Genomic DNA, 21,485 nt, shown 5'->3' with positions numbered 1-21,485 from the left:
ATCAAGCACAAGTTTCTTCCTGCAAAACCACAGACGTTCACGTAACACTTAACACAAAACCAAGTCAGTCAGTAAAAAAAAAAACCCTAAACGTTTAAGACACTTGAAGCATCTGTTGAAAAAAAAATCTTTCAGTTTACTCAAATTAGTGTTTAAGTTTCTGCTAATCAATTTGCACATATCAAAGAGACTTCAGCAGGCTACCTATCTCCATGGCTGGAGGGCGAACTGTGCTGAATACCACAGCCAAACAAAGGCCCTTCCCCTGTGGAGCCAACATCAGGAACCAAGCCAACACATTGCTCGCAGAATTATGAGCCTGGAGTGAAAACGGTTTCTAAGCACACGTAACGGTTAAGGCTGTACACGCTCTGATTTCCATAAAGACATCCTGCATATAAATATTTGAATCTTAATCATCTAGTAGTGAACAGGGAAAGGGATCCCGAGGCAGACACAGCATTTAAATAATTGAAGTGGGGAGCTGAGAGCAAGCTCATCCCCTTGTGTTTTAGAGGCATGTTCCAAATGACTAGAGCGGTGCACTTCAGTCAAGTTTGTGACAGAGCTCAGAGAGAGACAGCACAACCCTGAGAGCTTATTTTACTCTAGCACATGTTGAATTTCAGAAGACCTTCAGTGGTTTACAAATACACAGGCATCTCACAAGTGCCCTTGATATCAGAGTATAACACTGATGCAAAGTGTTTACGTAGGTTGGATGTAAATATTTACACGGTGAAGGCACATATAGAAACATCCCATCTATAACTCTCCCGCACCGCACATGAACTGCTTGAAGAGAAGGAAAAACAAGAGATGGATCATTTTCTGGCTGCACTTTTGCTTTTTAATTTGCTGTATTAGCAAGTCATGAATGCCCCACATTTCATTAAGTAGTGTAACACAGAGATAATCAAATTAAACCCTTTCTACTGCCCAGGAAGTTTTCTCCTCTGAATTACTTTACCAGAAATGACTTGCCCAGTCCAGTAATCATTTGTAGGAAGTCAAGTTTTTGCCTACCACACAAAACAATGAGCGAAGTAAATATGTCTTACAAAACGTTGACCTTTCCAAATAAGCTCCCGCATGACAGAGCGTCTGTTACTGCTCACACAGACATGCTGTAATCAAGGTAACAGGGAGCTGTGTCGGGCATTTCAGCCAGCATGGGGCTTTTAAGTATTCTTAGCATGATTTTTCTTTAAACACTGCTTGTTTCTTTGGTGACCTATGCTCTCTGTGCCTTTTCTGCTCAGAAGGTTTTCACATGCCCATCTTATTGGTAACTGAACAGCTTCAGAGGGAGGATGCTATTTTTTAGTGCAGTCTCTGCATGCGCAACTGATTGCACGTGCACCCATGTGCATGACAAGGCAAAGTAAATAAATTAATTTGAAATCACCTTTCATTGGCACTTAAGACCCAAGCTTCTAGTTGGTGTTGAAAACAAGGGGGCTTGCAGAGAGCTTGGGAGTGGGACATTTGCTGTCCCAGCAGGAAAGCAGCTGCCTTTTGCATCACTTGCATCAGTGTTTTGCCATGAAGTTAAAGCAGGTAAATACAGGAGCTCAGCCTGCATGCAGCACCTGTTTGATTAACATACAGTGGAAAGAATAACAGAAGCATCAGATTTCTACCCTACAACAGCAGACAGTAGCTCTCCTGTGCCACAGACACTTTTCACAGGCAGTCCAGCTATTATCACGGGACCTGAGAATTTGAGTGGCTATCACACAGATTACCCTAGTTGTATCCTAAATCCTTTAACAGCTGGATTCCCAGGGAGTGTACGGAGATTTTCTAGCACAAATCTGTACAAACACACTAAGCCTTACTAAGTCATTATGCCATCTTTTCTACTAATTGAGATAACCCGGCAGCATCACTGTGGTTATTTGTAGTCCAGGCTCAGATATACAATTTGACTTAACTGTGAGAAAGAATCCCCTGTTGTCACATGTAATCATTTTTCATCCCATTAGTGGAACTGGGCAGAAGGGATATTAGAGATGCTGCCCTAACATGGTGTAAACCACTACTGATACAAAACCATACATTAGAGGAAAACTAGAGATGCTTATTTCAAATTAGTATGGCCCTATTTCAACTCACCTTCAACGTACTATGTCTTTTAGGCTAAAACTCTGAAACTAAAACACACCAATTTTGTTAACCAAAATAAGAATGCACACACACAGCTTTTTGCACCCACTTAACCACATTTCTTTGAAAATACATTTCTCCCTTCACAGCTGCAGTGTTTCATTACTCCTTACAACACACTGCACCTGCAAATGGTCATGTCAGGCCTCATGGGCATGAACTGAAGTTTTGTACAGAAAATCATCTATACTATTGCTAAGTGAGAGGAAAATGCTATCAAAATATATCAAAAAGGATATTCAGGTGCAATTGGCTTAGGGAAAAGGAGAAAAGAAGAGATTACTTACAAAAGCCAGCAAAGTATATGGGTGAGAAAAGCCAGAGCAAGCCTTTTCCCCCGTGTAATCCCTCACCTGTGCCCTATTACCTGATTGCTAACTGCACGCTTTGTCCTCATTCCAAGGTTACGAGGCCGGAGGGGAATAGGCAATATTGATTCATGGCATCTCCGAGTTTGAAGAGTTCAGCTGGAATTACACGTGCTTTGAAGGGTGTTATCTCCTTAGAAGAGCAGGTGCATGCACCATCTCGGTTTTAATTTATTTTATTTTCAGCTTTTCTTGACCATGTCTCTTTATGCGGAAGAGAAAGTTTATTACTTGTTATCTCGCCCAGCTCGATAAGCTTCTCACACAGAATTGGAGAAAGGCTCGACCTCAGAGCACATTCAGGGTTTCAATCACCACCTTAAAGGGAAGGCAAATCTAAAAGGCCTTCAACACCTCCCTGAACAATGCAATTATAAGCCACACTACATCACCGAAGCCTGATGTTGTGTTGCTTGTACACAGAATATTTTCTGAAAGGGGGAATGATAAATTACAGACACCCCAGGCACACTAAACTTATCTTTATTGTACACACTTAGCTTTAAATTACCTAATTAAGGCCAGGTATCCCTCCCCAAATCTGATGCCTATATGATAGATGTGCAGTGGGGTTCAAGCCAGGTAGTTCATGTAAATACACAGCCTCAGCCAGGAAATAGGGGTTATAACTCCACGAGACAGCCACCCTACCTGCTGCACAGCCTCCAGATTCCCCACCCTCCCCCTCCTCTCCTCTAACAAACCAATTCTTTTGCCAAGCCTTTCTTCATCCCTCTTACCTTGACATGCACTCACGATTAAAAACAAAATGCTTAACCTGCTGTAGCAATGCTGTTCAAGTGAAAACCTCCAAATCTGGCTGTCCAGAGAAAAGTAGTTCCTGGTTTGCTGAGACTTTCTTCTCCTCCAGCCTTACAGGATTATTCCCATCTGACTTGGGGCATTCATTCATTTTGCTGCCTACCTCCCATCCTGAGGCTGACTGTGCCTCATTTTCAGTGTGTGCATCGTGCCACTTTCTCCAGCATCATCCTCCCCTCTGCCCCTTTTTGATTGCCAGCCTCATTTTAGTCCTGATATCTAAGGGAGCAATGAACCACGAGCAGCCCAAAGAAATGGGAGTATGGACATCCACACAGCTGCAGAGATCCTCACCATCACCACCTGCCCAAACGGGTGGTGTTAGGGCAGAGGAGGGAGCACAACACATTGTCACTGTCTGCTCAGGGATTGTGAGACTATAGAGCCCCAATGAGAGAATCTCCCCCATTTAAGAGCCAAGAACAACTGCCCTCCCTTCTCTGCCTCCACAGAAACACACAAACCATACCAAAAACCAAACTCATGCAAGAGGTTTTAAAAGTTGAGCTGGGCTTTGCATTGGTGGAAGAGCAATGAAGATAGAGGAGGATTTAAGGGATGTGCTAACAGAAACTCTTGTACAAAACTCGATGATCTTGAGGTCTCTTCCAACCTAGAAATTCTGTGATTCTGTGATTCTGTGTGAAAATGGATGGGCCATTACCTCCCTTACTAGTTAGAGCTGCTCAGAAAGCAAAGGGCATGCACCAGCAGCTGAGAAGGAGTCACAAAACCTGACCAAAAGCATGATTAATGTACAGTCCTGCAGCTCACAACTGAAGAGAACAACCCTGGCACAGCTTCAGTAAGGCTGATCTTTTCCATGATGCTTTTAATGCCCAGAAAAGAACACGCCATGGCCTACTTGTTAAGAAGGGACTGCAGCTCCACAAATGATGCTGGTACACCTGTGATACCACCCGTCACACAATTTAACTGAGTGCCAGGATTTTTCTCATATTTAAGAAATAATAAACTAAGTATCATGATCTTTTTGGTAAAGGCAACAAAATGCAATGGCTTTCACTCTTAAAAAGTCACAAGATGTCGCCTAAGAAACACAGACTCTGCCAAAAAGGATGGCCAGGTACAGTATATTTTATTTTCCTTCATTGCCCATACATGCATATCAAACACAGGAGCTCAGAGTCTACACGTACAGCCATGCATGCATAACCTCCAGCTTAGCTTCTCTGGTGGGAACCTGCTTTTGTTCACGATTTTATGAAGGCACTCTGGTCTTTCCTAAGGTCAAACACACTGTACTAAGTGATTAATTTGAAACAAAGGATGCTCCTTTTCAAAACACAGAATCACCACACAGCTTAGGTCAACAAAATGATGGAGTCTTTGCTTACCACACAACTATTTTGTGTGTATGTTTTTTTCTCTTTTTTTTTTTTTTTTATGGTAACTCTAGAGGTCAAGATAACAGTGCAATGTATGGAGAGAATTATTACAGCCTCCCAGTAGATGTTTCTGCCTGAGGTGAGCTAGCTGACATATCCTTAGATTAAACTTTCATCAGCAAATCGCTGTATTTCATCAATCTTTCATTATGGCATTGCTTAGAAAATCATCTGGTCAGGTGTCATTAGAAAACCTTTTCATCTTGCAAAGCCAGATCTACCCAAAAAAACTACTACAAGGAAAATGCAGTTAAAAATGAGGGCTAGTGGGTCATTATGCATTTCAAGAAGGTCAAAAGAGAAGAAAACATACATTTCTACAGTATTTAAACACTGTCTTTCAGAACAAACCCAGTTGATTTTATTATATGGACTCTTGGAACACAAAATGTAGCTAATGATCAACTTCCATGTGCAACAACTTCTGGGCAAGTTTCATGCCAGAAAGTGGGATTTTGTCACCATATCACACAGTTAATCCACTACAAACAGCAAGGCGTTCCCCTTTCTTTTCTCTAATGATGACAAACTCATCGTCAGGGAAAGCTGCGGTTGCAGTTATTGCATGACTCTCTGGTGTTTCTTACCTTAGGACCACAGCTAATTTTACCAGAATGAACCCCAGGTCTGCATGCAAATGCGTACATGAAAAGAGATACAATGCAATTTCCTTTCCAACTCAGCAGTGAGGTTTTCTCCTACTCCCAAACAGCAAACCAAATGCTGAGATGATAGGCTCTCTTTTGGCCTTCCATCACAGCTCAGGTTCTTGTCACCTGAAGCGTTTTTCTTGTGTGCTGGCGCTTGTTGAGCAAATGTTACATCATTTATGCTACCCTCCGGAGTGCATTTCCTACACTGACCCTCTCTATATGCAGAACACGTTGTACGTCTGACTGCTCAGTCACAAGTTTGTAACTTTCTGCTTGTCTTTTGGATCTTCTATCTGTTAACTAACATCACGTGCAGTCTGAGTTTACTTACAAATAATGTACACTCTGTTTTTCCAACTATCTTTTTTTTTTTTTTTTAATGGGTTAATAAAATGTTAAATAAATTGCATTTCAAAAAGCATGGGCTCCAGTCCCAAAAGCCATACTGGACACACAATATACATTGAAGAATCCATCAAAATTCTTGAAGGAGTAAGAATCTGAAATCAAACTTACTCTGGTGAAAAAAAAACACAACACAAACACAACAAATGCCAGTAAAAGTAGTATGTTCTGTCTCAAACATGGCCACAAAAGGCAGCAGTTTTTTAGCATGACTCAATCCTTATTACCCGGGATGGGTACTGCCTGAAGATCCTGGGATTGCTCTACGTGAGTGGAAATATTCTGGATAGACCAGAAAGCTCAGCGGGACAGGGAAACAGCTTGCTATCCTGCTCTAAATAAGTTACCTTCACAATCCTGTTTCCACAGCAGATATAGCATGGAAAAGGATGCTCCCAAAAGATCAGTCAGGAATGAGAGCTAATGCAAGACAGGCTCCTGTTCAGGAAAGCCTTTACGCACACATTGAGGGTTGCTCCCTAGGGCAACTTGAGCTCACTGTCAGTCACATGTCAGTGAAAAAACTCACTTTTTCTGCAACACGCTTTGGTATTTTCTTGCATCAGAAGCTTTAAGCAATAGTCATGGAGTAAAACCATTACTTTTCCCTCAGTCAAATCAAACATGCCAAGAAAGCGGAAACAAATGCACACACTCATGGAAAAATAAGGAGCACAGTTATTTTGCAGCAGCAGGAAGAATTGCTTTCACACAGCCAGGAGAACTACATTATGGGCCATATTTGAAAACATGGTTTGATATGAAATGGTATTAAATACACAAACAAAACAAAACAAAGTTGCATGTCCAGTTTGATGTGCCTAGCTGAATTCATTTGAAATGTTTCCTCAACACAGGTTTAGCAAAACAGGATACAAGCGATATGCTACAAAAAGCAGAGATTAAAAAAAAAACGTACCACAAGTAAGAAAAAGAATTTACTTATTCTCTCATCATCCCAGGTCACAATTACCCAACCAAATGGATGGTTTTGATACCTAACTCACTCCAGATATACCCACACTCCTGTATGTGTATGTGGCAAGACATAGGAAGCACCAGGTCAGTAGGAACAAGGAGAGTGCAGACTCACCGGCCGTTGTCACGCCCCACGCCCCACACTCTGATGCTCACGATGGGCTGCGAGTGAAGAACTGTGCGATCCATGGGGTCGATCAGGTTCAGCATGTCGTTCTCCAGGATCAGGTACATGTCCTTGCCCTGCAACTCCAGAAAAGGTACAGTTACAGAGTACGTCCCCCTCTCAAAACTGGGATCAAGGCGTTATGCCTTCATCTTCTTGGGACAAACTGAAACTCAAAGTTTGTCCCACTGAAACTCAAAGTTTCAATTTGTCCCAAGAACAATACAGAACAAGCTTGTTCACTTCTAGTGTGAAAAAGATAAAAGATAGCATTTTGTTACTCCCATATTTTTGAATTATCCCAATTACAAAAACCTTTGATATCTTTTAAACGCAACTGTTTGACTCATTCAACCGCAATTTGTTGAATAACTCAATAGCTTATTTTGCTTATCCTATCTCTAGTAAATTCTTCTAAATATAGCAGAAGAACTGTGTTAATAGTAAAGGCTTGCATCAACCTCTCTATACTCTTAGGGAAGAGTTCCCTCCTTCAAACAATACGTGCTTTGTTTCCATAAACTTTAGCCAGTGGGTCATGGGAACAGACAGCAATTTGTATGTGCCAAAGGATTTATAGGATACTCATTGAAGAAAGATTAATTAAAGGGGAAAAAAAATAGCATTAAGGCATGAATGCAAATTCTGCCAGTGACTGCAGAATCCTGGAGCCGGTATTTCTCCTTAATTTTTCTGGCATGTAAGAACATGGAGAATTCTTTTTCCCTTTAGAGGAAATAAATTTATGGGCAATTTTCCTTTGGATGCTAATTCAAAAGTGTTAATCTTCCTCCTATTGCTAGCATCTGCAGAAAGGCTGTTGCTTCTTCTGCCACATTTAATAGCTCTCTTCTCAGAGGCTGCAGACTGTGGGATCCCATGGAAATGATCCCGGACTTATTGCCAGAGACATACGACAAGCTCCTGCTGATAAGAAGGTGGGAACTATCAGCTAAATATAGAGTAATTTGTTTCCCCTCTATTGTGCCAGAGTCTATAAATGAACAGAAAGAATGGAAAGGGTCTGACTTCCCACTGACAAGTATTTCAGAAATGACCTTTTTCTTCACCTCAATGACACAGAAAGCCTCTCCCTGCCTGGTTACAGTGGCTCAAGTTTTAATGATGTCTAATTTTGTGTTTGTATGTGACATATACTGATGTCACCCTGCCCCCAGGGTTTCAAGGCCAGGCAGCGAGGGGCAGGCACTGCCCACTGATGGGGGAAGGTGGTGAACCACAGGGACCCCAGCCTAAACCTTCTGCCCTATGTGGGTCCAACCACCTCTCCCCCCCAAAATCCCCTAATGAGCATCCAAACTGTGGCTGTAACACAGAGCTGGCAACGTGAGCTCTGAGAGGGGCATGGGAGAGGAGAGGGAGGCAGGCTGCTATACCTGGTGTCTGCACAAAAACATCATTTAGCCCCATAACCATGCATGTAAATGGGGCAAAACCATGGGAAATAAAGGACAGAAGCCAGGATAGCATAGGTAGACCGGGACGATGGAGGAAACAAAACTGAGAACATATTCACCATAAAGAAAAAAGGGTGAGAAATGTGCTTGGAGGTCTGAAGCAGTAAGTAGTTTGTGTAAAAAATGTTACCAAGTGCCACAAGATGGCTTTTCTGACCCATTTTCTACATATGTATTTATTCCAGAAGAAAATTATTACACGAAGGTAAAATCTGTTCATCATGCAAAATACGCTGGGATTAAGGTAATAAAACTAAATCCAAATTAGCTGGAGAAGATTGGAAAAATGGACAGATAAAGAACATAAGTCACAGGAAATCATCCTTGCAATGCTTGAGGGACGGCTTGGCTGCAGCCAGAAGCGATATATTTTGCTACGTTTTGTTGCTTTATTATACAAAAGCTATTTTAAAGATGGAAATACCACAACGGGCATGGAGAAAGGATTTAGACACACGCGGAACCTGATTGTCTCAGATGGCTGAAGAGCTGCAGGGACCTGATGCTCCAAGGAGGAGGGCTCTCGCAGGAAGGACCACGAAGGGAAAGGGAATAAAGGAAAGTCTCAGACCCAAAGGCATTTCAGGGAGGTGTTAGGTATGGTGGTATAGAGGCCAATGGCATCAGTACATCTTCACTGAAGTGATTTTGGAAGGTAAAGGGATATAATGCACGGCAAAGTAGTGATACAAACAGGTGAGTTGCTTTTATTTTTTCCCTTAGATTCTAGAGAACTGTGAAAGTTAGAAATTTACAGGGAATTTGTCTTGGGAGGAGGTGTGAAATCCTGTACCAAAGCCAGTGACAAAGCTTCTGTAGGGTCAGAATTTTATTCAGGGTGGTTTATTTTTCTGTTTCTTTATTTTTTATTCATGAAAATTTGGGGATAGTCCTAGTCCCAGTTTCACTTTCATTACATTCTAGCTAAAATAAATCTCGAGGCAATCTTAAAACCCCTATCTGCAGCCATCAGTTCTAGCTTCGTAATAGATTTCTGCTGTACGAGCTCTGTTATGACAATGACAACCACATTTTTCAGATTCCTCTCTAAACCATGCCTCTTTCAATCACTCTCGAAACACTACATTGCCAGCAGAAAAACGTGGTTGTAATGATTTCTTTTTAAATCAAGAAGACAATTTACTTCAGGAGCCACCTACTCAAGCACAGCATCTCTACTGTTTTGTCGTGCTCATTTTTATTTTTTTTTTTTTATGAATATCACGATGAATTAAAAATTCTTTTCCAGAGGACCAAAACTTGTCCCCAGTTTGGCTTGAAAACTGGCAAGAGTTTTGAACAAAGAACAATGGGATTGACAGAGGGGAATAAGGACAAATCTGAACATTAAATTTTAAACAATATAAAACACGTGATTTCAAAGGAAGCATTTCAAGCTCATCAAAGTTCTGTTTTCTTAAAAATAGATGGGATTACACACATTTGAAGAGAATGGTGTTTTTTTTTCACCCCTTCCAGGAACAGCAGTAAGTCCAAAGTCTACAACTGACTCATCTGTATCTGCTTGTCTAGGTATGCTAACTGAATAAAACCATTTCCAGAAGTAAGGAAAAGGCAGACCGGTTATCTTGCTTATTTGTATGCATAATACACACTTCTTACATTAAAGAAAACACCTTCTGAAATTACTTTCTATAGATGGGGCACTTCAAATGTGTGCCCCCGGAAACATTATTTTCATTTTTAAACAGGTTCTTCCTCCCAGCTGCTCCTCTGAAGGGTCTCTGCGTTGCTGTGGTTGAGCCACGACTGAGAACATAAGCCACAGACTGTAGAGAATGAAGGATTTTTCCCCAATTTATTTCTTTATTTAACCTAAACAGGCAATTCTCTTCTTCTGGCAGTGCTGTTTCGCTACGATAAATACCAATGAAGCTAACAACATTCACTCTTGCAGCACTTTTGCATTCAGATCTTGTGCAGTAAATCCACATTAGCGTAACTCCCCTGAAAACAGGCCAGGAAAGCAGTTGAAGATGAGATGTAACTGAAGTTTAAGGATGTTGTTTCATGGACAATCAAACAATGAAGACTGATTTTCTGTGGGTTTGTCTCGTGTCCTCTGTACATCCCACCAATACAACACCAGTTTTTCCTGTCTTATTTCATCTACTGATTCCTCCACACCTTCGGCTCTTTCATCCGTCCCCAGCACACCTGCTCTCCACACCACACCACCTCTGCCTGCCTTCATGTTTGCACCTTAGCTCCCACCGTGTTACTCTGTATTTGCTGCCACTCCAGAAATACAGCACGGACCTTGCAGCATTCAGGCTGATGAGGGTGCACTGCCCTCTGCACTCTGATTTTCCTTCAGTTTGTGGGAATCTGACACCCTTCACAACTGAACAACACTGGTCAATGCATTCAAGAACTATTGGAGAGGAACCAACAGACAGACTGATGAAATTCATTTCTTTCTGAAAGACTGATAAAATAATCATCTTAAAATACGCCATCTGTCCACCACTCTCAACCTTCTCACCCATGTTAGAAGCACAGGTCACGCCAGCCAGGGTTTCCTTAAAGCCCTGTTGTCCCTGGGAAACACGTGAAGATGCTGTTCCAAAGCATCACATTAAAACCTCTGGCCAAGAGAAGGATTTCAACAGTTTTGCTTGCGTGTCCCCAACTCTGATATTGCACAGGTGTGTACTAGTAAAGACGTAAATGTTAAGGTGAGGTCTTTGGGGCCCCTGCTGTCCTGAGCAGTTTGGAACAAAACTATGTCAGCACTGTCCTTGAACCCTTTCATATTTTCTAGCAGGATTAGCTGGGATAGAGATATTCCAAACACAGAACATGGATATATTTGCCTTAGAGCTCTTCTTTCGAGCTGTTTTAAAACACGAGAGGGATGTTCCAAGAGGAGGACAAGTTTATCTTTTCTTACCTCTCCCCAGATGCCAACGGTGTCTCTGATGTCGTTTTTACAGTAAGAGAGTTGTCTGATGCAATTGTTCACAGCAACACTGCTTTTTCCAGGAGCAAGATCTTCTTCTGCCATTTCTACCCAGCCCAGAGAGCGCACAGCAAAGCACTAGAAAAGAAACCAGAAAATATCTGAACATGGATCATAGTGTACAACACAGTGACTGCCGCAACACAAACACAGACACACACAGAGGGAAAAAGGAAAAAGCCCAGATACAATAGAAGGAAATTTTAGCAAGTATCTTGGGCTCTACTTGACAAGAAAGAAAATACTATTGGATTAAGTCTGTTGTGAAATTCATGCTCATAGTGTATCTCACTGCCTGGCTTCTATCTGGATTTTTTTTTGTGGATTACAGCAATCATTTTTTACAGTAAGTTTAAGGTAGCCAGCAATAACAAAGTTAAAGGACTGACAAAATGATAAGCTAGCGTAAGAGGAAGGCAGGATTTTCCTAGAAGAAATTAAAAATGACCTTTAAAACAAAACAAGTTAATTATACAGTTTTTTAAGCAGAAGGATGTTTAGCCAACCAGAGCACGGAGTTGGCAGAACAATCTATGGTGGCAATGCTTTACACATATGGTGCTTTCTGCAAACAAAACAAAATGAGAGAAATTGAAGGGAAGTATTTTTACCCTACATTTACCAGGGCAGAGATTAAAAAAACAAACACCAACTTTTGAAAAAGAAATACCAAACCACACCATATTTGCTCTCAAGGTTTTACAGCAGGTGAAATACAGACTGCACAGTAAAGCAATGGGAGCTTGTCTGTGAGACTAAGATTTAACCAGAGAACATCACGAGCATCTCATTCTCGTGTCACACCACACTGCCAGCAAAGGATGCACAACAGACACACCAAACTTTTACGATGGTCCCAAAAGGTTCAACAATAACAGTTCCTGAGCCACCCCGCATACAATTCCTGCTCCCTTCTAGGCATATAATATGGCAATGGTCATCAAACAGTGCTAAATCAAATCCCATCCCATCTCTGCACTCCAGTTTTGCTAGAATAACATGAAGAAACTGTTTATTTAAGTCAGGAGTGCCTCAGGACTGACCCTGCGCTCATTCCCTGCACTCAAATCCTCGTTGCCAGCCTCACTGCCACCTGTGGAGGTGCAGGATTTGGCAGGCACAAGTTACAGAAGCAAAGGTGGGACAAGGAAGAATTATTCACTGAAAACCTGCCACTGTCCATCATCGTTGTTCTTTCAGCCTCACTCTCCTCTTTCCAAAGTGGGTCAAGGATCGGTGTTAATCAGCACTGAGCCTTCTCATCGAAGGCAGAAGACAACAAACACCTTGTGCAAAAGCCTCCCGTGCCTCCACGTTTTTCTTGGCTTTTATTATTTTTGCCTCAAAAAGAAGGAAACCAATACGCAAATTCTCCTACACCGCCTGCTGCCTGGCCCGGCTCTGCAGGAAGCCACAGAGGTGCTGCCTTCCAGCTGCACAGAGAGGCGAGGAAGAAGGTGAAAGAGGAAACAGTGGAGGGGTCACCACTGAGGAGGTCCTCTTCACTTCAGGGCCATACAAGCTATCAGCCTCCCCCCCCCCCCTTTTTTTTAAGCCATTATTAAGCTCATCTAATCTTAAAATTGCAGGATTAGTTTTGGCACATCAGATGCTCATGAATCTTGATGAAAGTGCTGTGATGCCCATGCAGGTATTAAATATTTATCTTCGCAAGCTTTTTAAATACAGATATTTTTTTTTTTACTGGGCCGGAAGGCTTTTTTGTTCTGTTTTGGCTTGGGTTTTAATACAAATATTTCAATATTGCACTGGGTATAGGATACTAGCAGTGAGAATAATTTCCTAAATTGGCTGAGGAGAAATGAGAAGCTAAATGTACGTAACAAGCATATTGCTTCCTCATTATTCTTCATATCTCATCAACATCTGCAATTTGTTAGCTGATTTCCAAACACAGATAGAAATCCAGTCCTTGCACTGAACGGAGTATATACCTTAAGGCCAACAACTGGTGAAAAGCAATCAGCTCAAGTTGACAGCAGGCACAGCTCTGATTAGTAACGAAGGTGTGCATGGTGAACTGGTGTTTTTGTTTTTTTTCCTTCTCTTAGACATCATTATTCTGTGTTTTAAATTCACCAGTGGTGGCACCTGCTGCATTTCTTTCCCTTTGTAGCCCGCTGTCATGACAGCGCAGCGAGCTGAAGAAGATGCTCTGCTGTCCATCCCACGCGTTCCCCTTCACAGGGGGAGCCTGGCATCCTTCCTCACCTCCAGCCCCTCTCAGTGCTTCAGGTAGACGAAAGAAAACCAGGCAGCTTCTGGCACCTGGCAATTTTTTGTTTGTGTGGCTTAACTGAATACCTGTGCTGGTCTGACTTGGAGGTAGGGACAGACTTTTGAGCAGATTTCTGCTCTAATTAATATGATTAACACGAGATAGATACTATGGTTTATTTTTCATGAGTATAATAGATAACAGAAATACATATACATGCACTTGTACAAGGGGGAGGGCAGTAGAAGTGTGTTCGTGCATGCTGCATGCCCCTCTTGTGCATTGCCAGTAATTGTAGAAAACTTACAGAAGATCCACTTCATGTTTTCTCATTGGTGTTTTTTTGTTTTCTTAATTATCTCGCTGAGAAGTACTTTTTAAAACAAAAGAAACAAAGCACAGCATAAGCAACCCACCCAGTCTCTCCAGTTAGGTACGACCTAGTTGTTACATCAGGGTTAGCTGAGCTGGCCACGGCAGCAGAAGTGCTTCACTAGCTGGCAGAGCATCACGGCATCACGGTTCCCAGCTCCATCCAACCACACTCACAAGCTAAGAAAGTGCTTCCTTGAGCTGAGCGAGCTCTGCTCATGCAGCCTCCTCTCTCCTGGAACTAACACGTGGAGTCAAAACCAGCCACACTGGAAACCAGAGTGCAGCCCTCCTTGACTAAGAGCTTAGGAGCTTGTTAAAACAGACACCCCTGGTAATGCCAGCTGGTTAAGTCCCTCTGCTCAAGGCTCACAGCTAATTATTGGCAAACGATCATTTCAAGGTAATCCAGATGCCAACTTTAAGCCTACAGAAGTCTACCTCATTATAATTTCCCCCCCCTCCCTTAGGGCGTAAACAAACTGTCGTTCGTTTGTTGTACCTTTATGTCATGTTAGACGTTTTCACCACTAACGTACAAAACAAAATCTTAGCTTTTTATGCCTGGTTAGGACTCTCTGCATTATCTCAATATCAAGTCCCTAAAAAGGATGGTTTAGAAAAATGTATCTGAATAAATGAAGCATGATTTTCCTGCTTGCTTGAATCTAATGTCCCCGGACTCTTTCCAAGTTTTCCAAGTGCTGGCAAAGACAGCTAGGTCTGAAGCAAACCAAAGAACACATACATAGGAAGAATGACAGGTTTAAGAAGGGTGTACTGCATTGGAAGCATTTGGACATTACTGTTTGGGATGGGGAGAGATCAAAGATACAGAATGAAAAGGCAGGTATCCCTGTTCAGTTTTCCAGTTGCAGAGAGCATTTGTTTGCCTAGCTGCAAATCCAATTACTGTTTAAGAGTTAATGGTCTGCAGTCAAAGAACCCAACTCATAAATGCTGCAACCCAAACCCTGTAAAAGGCTGTAAATCTCTCTCGCAGTGCAATTCAGACTTAAAGTATCCCATAAAGCTGAGTAGTTTTAGAGGTTTGAATGAATTTGGCGAATCATGGTTTGCTCTCCTGCTCTTTAGTGTCACAAATGCCTTCCCAACAGGGAATGGTCCCGCTCTGCGAGAACTTTTCCAAGAGGATCATCAGCAGGAGCTTTTCCAGCAACGTAGGACTCCAATATCTCTGCATGAAAGCAAGTACCACGTTCTAGCTGTTGCCTCATGTAGTGCTACACAGGTAGCGTTAGAAAAAAAAATAATTAAAAACCCAAAGCAAATGCAATCCCCTGCTAGGCAGAGGGCAATTACACAAGACTGAAATCAGAGCAGTACTGGAAACTGGGTGGATCGTAAGGACACAGGTAGACAAGACCCCATGACAAGGAAAAATTGCTTTAGGACATCAGCTTGAGTACAATGAACTAAGGAACATGCTAAAAACACAGACTGACTGCTTTTAGGTCACACAGCTGCTGGTACCCACTACAAACGATCACATTTGGGTACGTGTTCCTTGGTGATTTATACATATGCTACTGATTTCTTCTCTGCTTCTACAGGACTTTAATTTGAGCTTTTTTCCTTTGTTTCCCTTTATGTTTTTCCTTTTTAAAGGCTGTATCTGTCGGCAGATATACGTAAATCACTACAGTGTTCAATAGGGCCTTTTATCACAGGCCACTGAGCAGACTTGTGCCTGAGACGCAGCATGTAGGTCACATTATTAATCGCTCCTTATGCAGCCAGCACAATCTTGAAAATTCCAATTACTTTGTCTTTAATGGCTTCAAAATAAAACAACCCATCTCCTTGCTTTATGTTTTGGAAGTACCATAAAATACAGCCGCTGCATCCGAGGAAAGAAATACGTCCCAATATGTTTGCCTGCATCCATCAATTTGCATCGATTTCAGATGAAAATATTGGAGATGATCAAAGCCAAACCGAGTAACAAAAGAATAAAGAGATGCTGCTATGCAATTAACCAACAAACACTTCCATTTAATTGCTGCGAACAGACATCATTGCATCCATTTTCTCATAGAAACGCTCAGTTGTCACATAAAACTTCTTAATTAACAAAATTCGAAATGCAGAAACAAACCCATACTAATAAGATTTTTCACCATTTCCAGCTTTCTGTTGCAGTTCATGTTGTATTATCTGAACTGCTGAGAATGTGTAGATCATACACAAATTTGCACACAGATGCTCAAGTCACAACAGGATTCAGAAATCCACTAGTAATTGCTATTGCAAGGAGCGGGTTATAAATTCAGCTCTTGCGGAGTAGAATGTGAGGGCTTTACAAATACTGTAAATTAACTTTTTAAATAAATTATATCTCTAGGGCAGGTCAATATTGAACTCTCTGCTTTGTCAGTCCCTCGCTCATTCTCCAAGACACTACAGCCTCATTTTTTCCAGACACTCAGACTCCGGTGCGTGGGATGACAGAAGTGGCTCTCTTCTTTTCAGTTTAATACTTGTCTCAGTGGTGCCTACTGGCTCACAGCCAGAGGTCAAATCCACTCTATCAAGACAAGAAAGCCTTGCAGGACCATTGTGCTGGTTCAAGATTTTTATGAATCCCATTTTTTTATTCATTACTACATTTCTGATCAAGTAAAAAGCCTACTCAGTTGAGCAAAATGGAATAGATGCTATTATTCTCAACGGATACCCATTTGGTAAATACAGTTCTGAAGTAGAAATTAAAATTGCCTTTTCTCTGGTCTTCTCAGTAAAGAATAGGCTTTGATTTCAGATGCTTTGCAGGTACCTTAACTTCATACCCTAAAAGGCTGGGGTTATGGACTTTGCTTTGAGCTACTAATGGTGTTTTGGGTTTCATTTTAATACAGTGAAATAACAAATATGCTTCCTCTGTGCAGAAAAGGCAGTCACTTTCTTCACCAGAAACTAACAAAGGATGATTGTTACAATAACGCTCAAGTGAGGGTCTATCTTGCAGAATAACTGACCTGTAGGATAACTCAACCAGGTTTTGTTATTCTGCTATGCACAAAAAAGACACTAGGAAACACATATTTGCATTGCCAGTGAAGACAAGCCCTGCAGGAGTTCACAGGTTATGGAAGAATGTGTGTTCATTTTTTAAAAACTGATGCTCTGCAGTTGTTATCCTTAACCTTAAGTGAAATATAGCCATATTTCTGATGAGGGCTCTTGTGCAAGCTGATGGATGTAAGAGGTTCTAAAGCAGCCAGAAGTGCTTCATTCTGTACTGCTGTATGCAATTTCAAAGGTAGTATGTATGACATCCAACTAAAAAAATAAAAAAAATAAGCCTTTAGGTGAACTCTCAACCTTAATGAAACAATGGCAAAAAAACTAGTAATTCGTTTTGTGCAGCGATTACATTTAGGACAGGATATAAAAGTCAGTGAAGTTCAATCACTGCTGATTGATTTCACTCTTTTATTTGAAAGTGACTGAAATGAAAATGAATCCCAAGTCCAGAAATCTTGATTCCCAAACCCTGGTGGGCTTCCCATGTCTGAAGACCCATTCACCATCCCACTGCCTCCCTGCAGTACTACAGAGCTATCATCTTAAAGCATATGCAATATTGCATACCTGAAAAAGTAGCAACATGGCACCACAACGTATTGCATATCTCATGCTTTTATATCTCTTAAGTGGTAAATGTTACTTCCTACTCCCTTTTCTCTTTGCTGAAATGCAAGAAATGCTGGCACCCAAGACCTCTGCTCCTATAAAGTACCATCTAGAGCTAGAACTAATACCAAAATAAAAATGCACACAGGTTAGAACTATCTAAATATTGCTCTGTCATTCAACACAATGTTGCATTTAAATTGATTTTTAAATTAACTTCCTCCATAAATCTAGCTTTCAGCAAGTCCACTATAGACAAATAACCCACCAAAGTTTTACCATGCTGTTTTCAAACTGTGTATAAATAATATATATTGTGTATATACATAACATACATAAATATGTAATGCATATGGATATATAATATCTCAATATGCACTCTGTGTTTTTTCATTAAAAATCTATGCAACATAGTGATAAAGTTTGTGACACTGCAGACAAGCACGGGCTGCTTTCCCTGAGCCGCCCTCAACTGGCAAGCTAATATAAATAATTGAAGAGAAGCACAAAAATATCATCTGGTCAGTTCATTTTGTAGCAGCAACATGATGAACAGATATTCCAGAGGCAGTTCACGATCAACAGTCTCTTCTAAAACTGGAGCTGGTGGAGGCTATATATTGTTTTAGAGGTAAAATAATCGGTCTCCAGTGGGGAGTATGAAGGGCTGCAAGCTGTGATTACTTCAGCAGGGTATTAACAAAGCAATACCAGCAGAGGCTGAGCTAAACGGGGAGCTTCCCGTGCACCAAATCCATCGACCTGCAGAACAGCAAGAGGAGCTTTCTGCCATGGGACATAAGTGTGATGAACATTGCTTCTTCCCCCAGTTTCTGCCCATTCCCAAGGACTCCTTATCAGTCACGCATACAGCACTGCTGGCCCAGGAAGAGTTGATAGTGTGCTGAGCCACAGAGCACTGAGCAAACTGTGATTAATTAAAAATAAGATAAAATAAGAAACATTAAAATAAAACCCACGACACTTATGTCATTGCTGCAAGGGAAAAGTATAATTTGAGACAAAAGGGTTCTCGTATTTTATCTTCTCTTTTCCCACTCCTGTAGAAATCCAGCAGCCTATAGTGCAAACCTTTTGTCCATTGTATCTCAATAAATAAAACACTGATAATGTCCCCAAATTCAAGACGTTATTATTGCTCTACAAACCTGGAGACTTACGGTAAATTTTAAAGCATCTTCCATTCTTGCTCCCATGAGGAATGGCTTTGTGATACCTTTTTCTAAGAAAGGCTTCAACAAAACCTTTCCCTGCACATCTCTTCTGCTGCTCAGTCACCCATGTCCTGATCTGCCACAGCAGACTCGTATCTAATTAGATCTTAGAGAGAATCTGGATTTCGAGGAGTGAAAGACACGCAATATTTTTGCAGGATCTAACAATAAATCTCATAATCTTGAAGGGCTCAAGAAATTAAATTATATTATCCCAGATATTTATATTATACATATATTATAATAAATAAGCAAATCGTAGCTACGTATACCACTAACAAGCCAGTCGATGAGATTTGGGTACAACCACGTCTTCCTCTTTCTTGGGCTAATCTTTGTGTTTGATTATAACTAATACCCCACTTAGGGACAAGATGGAAGAAAATATTCTATAGATGGAAATCCATATTATGATGGATGCCACATCATAACATTATCACTTATAACATCACCTAATGACACAGTAGATGTTAGTAGTATTTATTAAGACTTCATTTCCAAATTACCATTCTCCCCTCTGAAAGTCTAAAATAGGCCAATACCAAAAGGAAAAAAAAAAAAAAAATGAAAGTACTTAAATCTTATTCTAGTTCTTCTGATTTAAAACATTCCTAAATATCACTTAAGGAAGATCCATGAGCACCAAATATAATCTTTTTTCCTGCATTTTGAGCAACCATTTTTATGCTGTTTCATGAACAACATGAAAAAAACCAAAACAAAACACCTGCCTTTCAGCCTTTTCAAAGACGTCCTTAGGTGTTCTTTGGGCTAACCACCCAAACAGAAATTTCTGCTGTTCACAAGAAAATTTCAGCTGCTAGCAAAAATACTTGAAAAAATAAGGCTCCCCCCCACGCCCAAGTGATATTGAAATCCAGAACTTTTTTTTCCCATTGCCTCATCTGACGATCACTTATAAATACTGCCTGTAATTATGGCTTAAGTTGCAAGGAAAGGGATTACAGGCAGAAGCTGAAAAAGTAAATGGAATTGCATATCAAGAATTTTCCAGTAGGGAGGGTGGCTATTTTAGATCTCCTCTACAAGGTATTGGAAAAAAGTCCATCCAAAGTTACAAACCTGATCAGCTGTACTTAAAGGCAGCAGCTCTTTGTTTTCTACAATGCTCAAGGAAACAAGTGCTCATATCTATAGGGAGATAGCAACCCCAGATTTTAGTTGAGATGGACTAAATCAAAGCTTTTTGTAGAGTTTCATGTGCTCACAAGAAGTTTATATACAGGACTGTGGAACTACTGGAAAAGCACTGAATGCTCCCTGTTTGTACCAACAATTTTAGAAGCTACTCTGAATTTGAGAGAGAATTACAGACTTTAAAGTGGAAAGATTATCCTTTCTTCTAATTACTTGACAGGACAGAAACTACTGTTCTCTGGTTAAGTCTTCACTTGGATGAGAAATCAGACTCATCTCCATCGTTAAGGAGACAGGCTGACTGCTAAAAGTCCTGTGTCTAGCCAGGATGTTTGCTTTTGGAAAAGATGAGAATCAAACAAAAACAGGGTGTCTCCAAACCACATGTACCTACCTCCACAGCAAGAGAAGCAGCACAGAGATGGAAATTAATTCCTTGGGGGCCACTTAGTATTTTGTAAAGAATATTTCAATTATACCACTTCCAGGCTGCTTTCAGGACAGCCACAAGTAGCATGACAAGACACCTAGTCAGAAACGTCCCTTGCATCACTGCGTAAGGCCCAACTGGTTAATCCTTAGTGCTCAGGAAATGCATAGGAGTTCATCACCAACTCATTTTCTGGATCTTCAACTGAATTGTCATTCACCTGCAGATAAGTCATCAAATTTAAATACCTGACATCAGCATCTCCTACCTCCACCCAACTTAGAAATGTCCTCTTCCTTTCTTTTGAGACACTGAACATTTACTGATTTCTAAATTAGAAAACAGACTTTTGGAGCAATTGCTTAGTACTTCAGCAGATATAAATACTTCTTCCATTTCTTAGACATCAATACATAGCTACTCTAAAATGGCAAAGCTGGAAAGCAGAGCCCTGCTGAACAAGCTAACATAGACTGGGAATTTGAAAATCCATACAGAAAGACTACATTAAGCCTAAGCAGAAAACCACATTTGAATGGAAAAAATAAAAGCAAGTCCGAATGTCAGGCCAATTCTGTTCAGATTTCAGGGAAATCGAGTCCCACTGCTCTTCCATGTTTCAGCCCCTCCCTGGAGATGGAGACAGATTTCCCAGGAGGTTCAGTTTCTTTGCACCACCACAAGGAAAAAATTTAGCATCTTTCTACTCTTTTACACACAGCCATCATATTTTACAGCACTGTAAAAAGAGACAGGCCAGAGAAGTTTACAGTCCAGGACTGGGAAAAGTATCTTTTTACATCCCTTGAAACTCAATTAGGAAGGCAGAGGTTTCTCTATAAATTAACTAGGAAGGTTATGATCTGTCTCCTGGGAAGCACCAATTCAAAATTCATTTCCAGTTGTGCATGTTTCACATGCAGAATTAGTATCCCTGTCAAGCGCAATGAGCCATCTCTTCAA

General features: G+C 41.0%; 1 protein-coding gene across 1 annotated transcript in view; it reads right to left on the bottom strand.

Moving 5' to 3' along the window:
• Positions 1-21,485, bottom strand: part of APBB2 (amyloid beta precursor protein binding family B member 2) — a 143,701-nt gene that overhangs the window by 30,791 nt on the left and 91,425 nt on the right. Inside the window, exons 10-11 of the mRNA XM_084285687.1 lie at positions 11,363-11,509; positions 6,920-7,047 (exon numbers count right to left, since the gene is read on the bottom strand). Coding sequence (XP_084141813.1) covers positions 6,920-7,047; positions 11,363-11,509 — 275 coding nt within the window. The remainder of the gene's footprint in view (positions 1-6,919; positions 7,048-11,362; positions 11,510-21,485) is intronic.

This window comes from Netta rufina (assembly GCF_964035555.1).
Source record: "Netta rufina genome assembly, chromosome: 4".
Classification (NCBI taxonomy): Eukaryota; Metazoa; Chordata; class Aves; order Anseriformes; family Anatidae; genus Netta; species Netta rufina.
The sequence above is the reverse complement of the archived record's forward strand: the minus strand, read 5'-3'. Positions and strand labels throughout refer to the sequence as shown.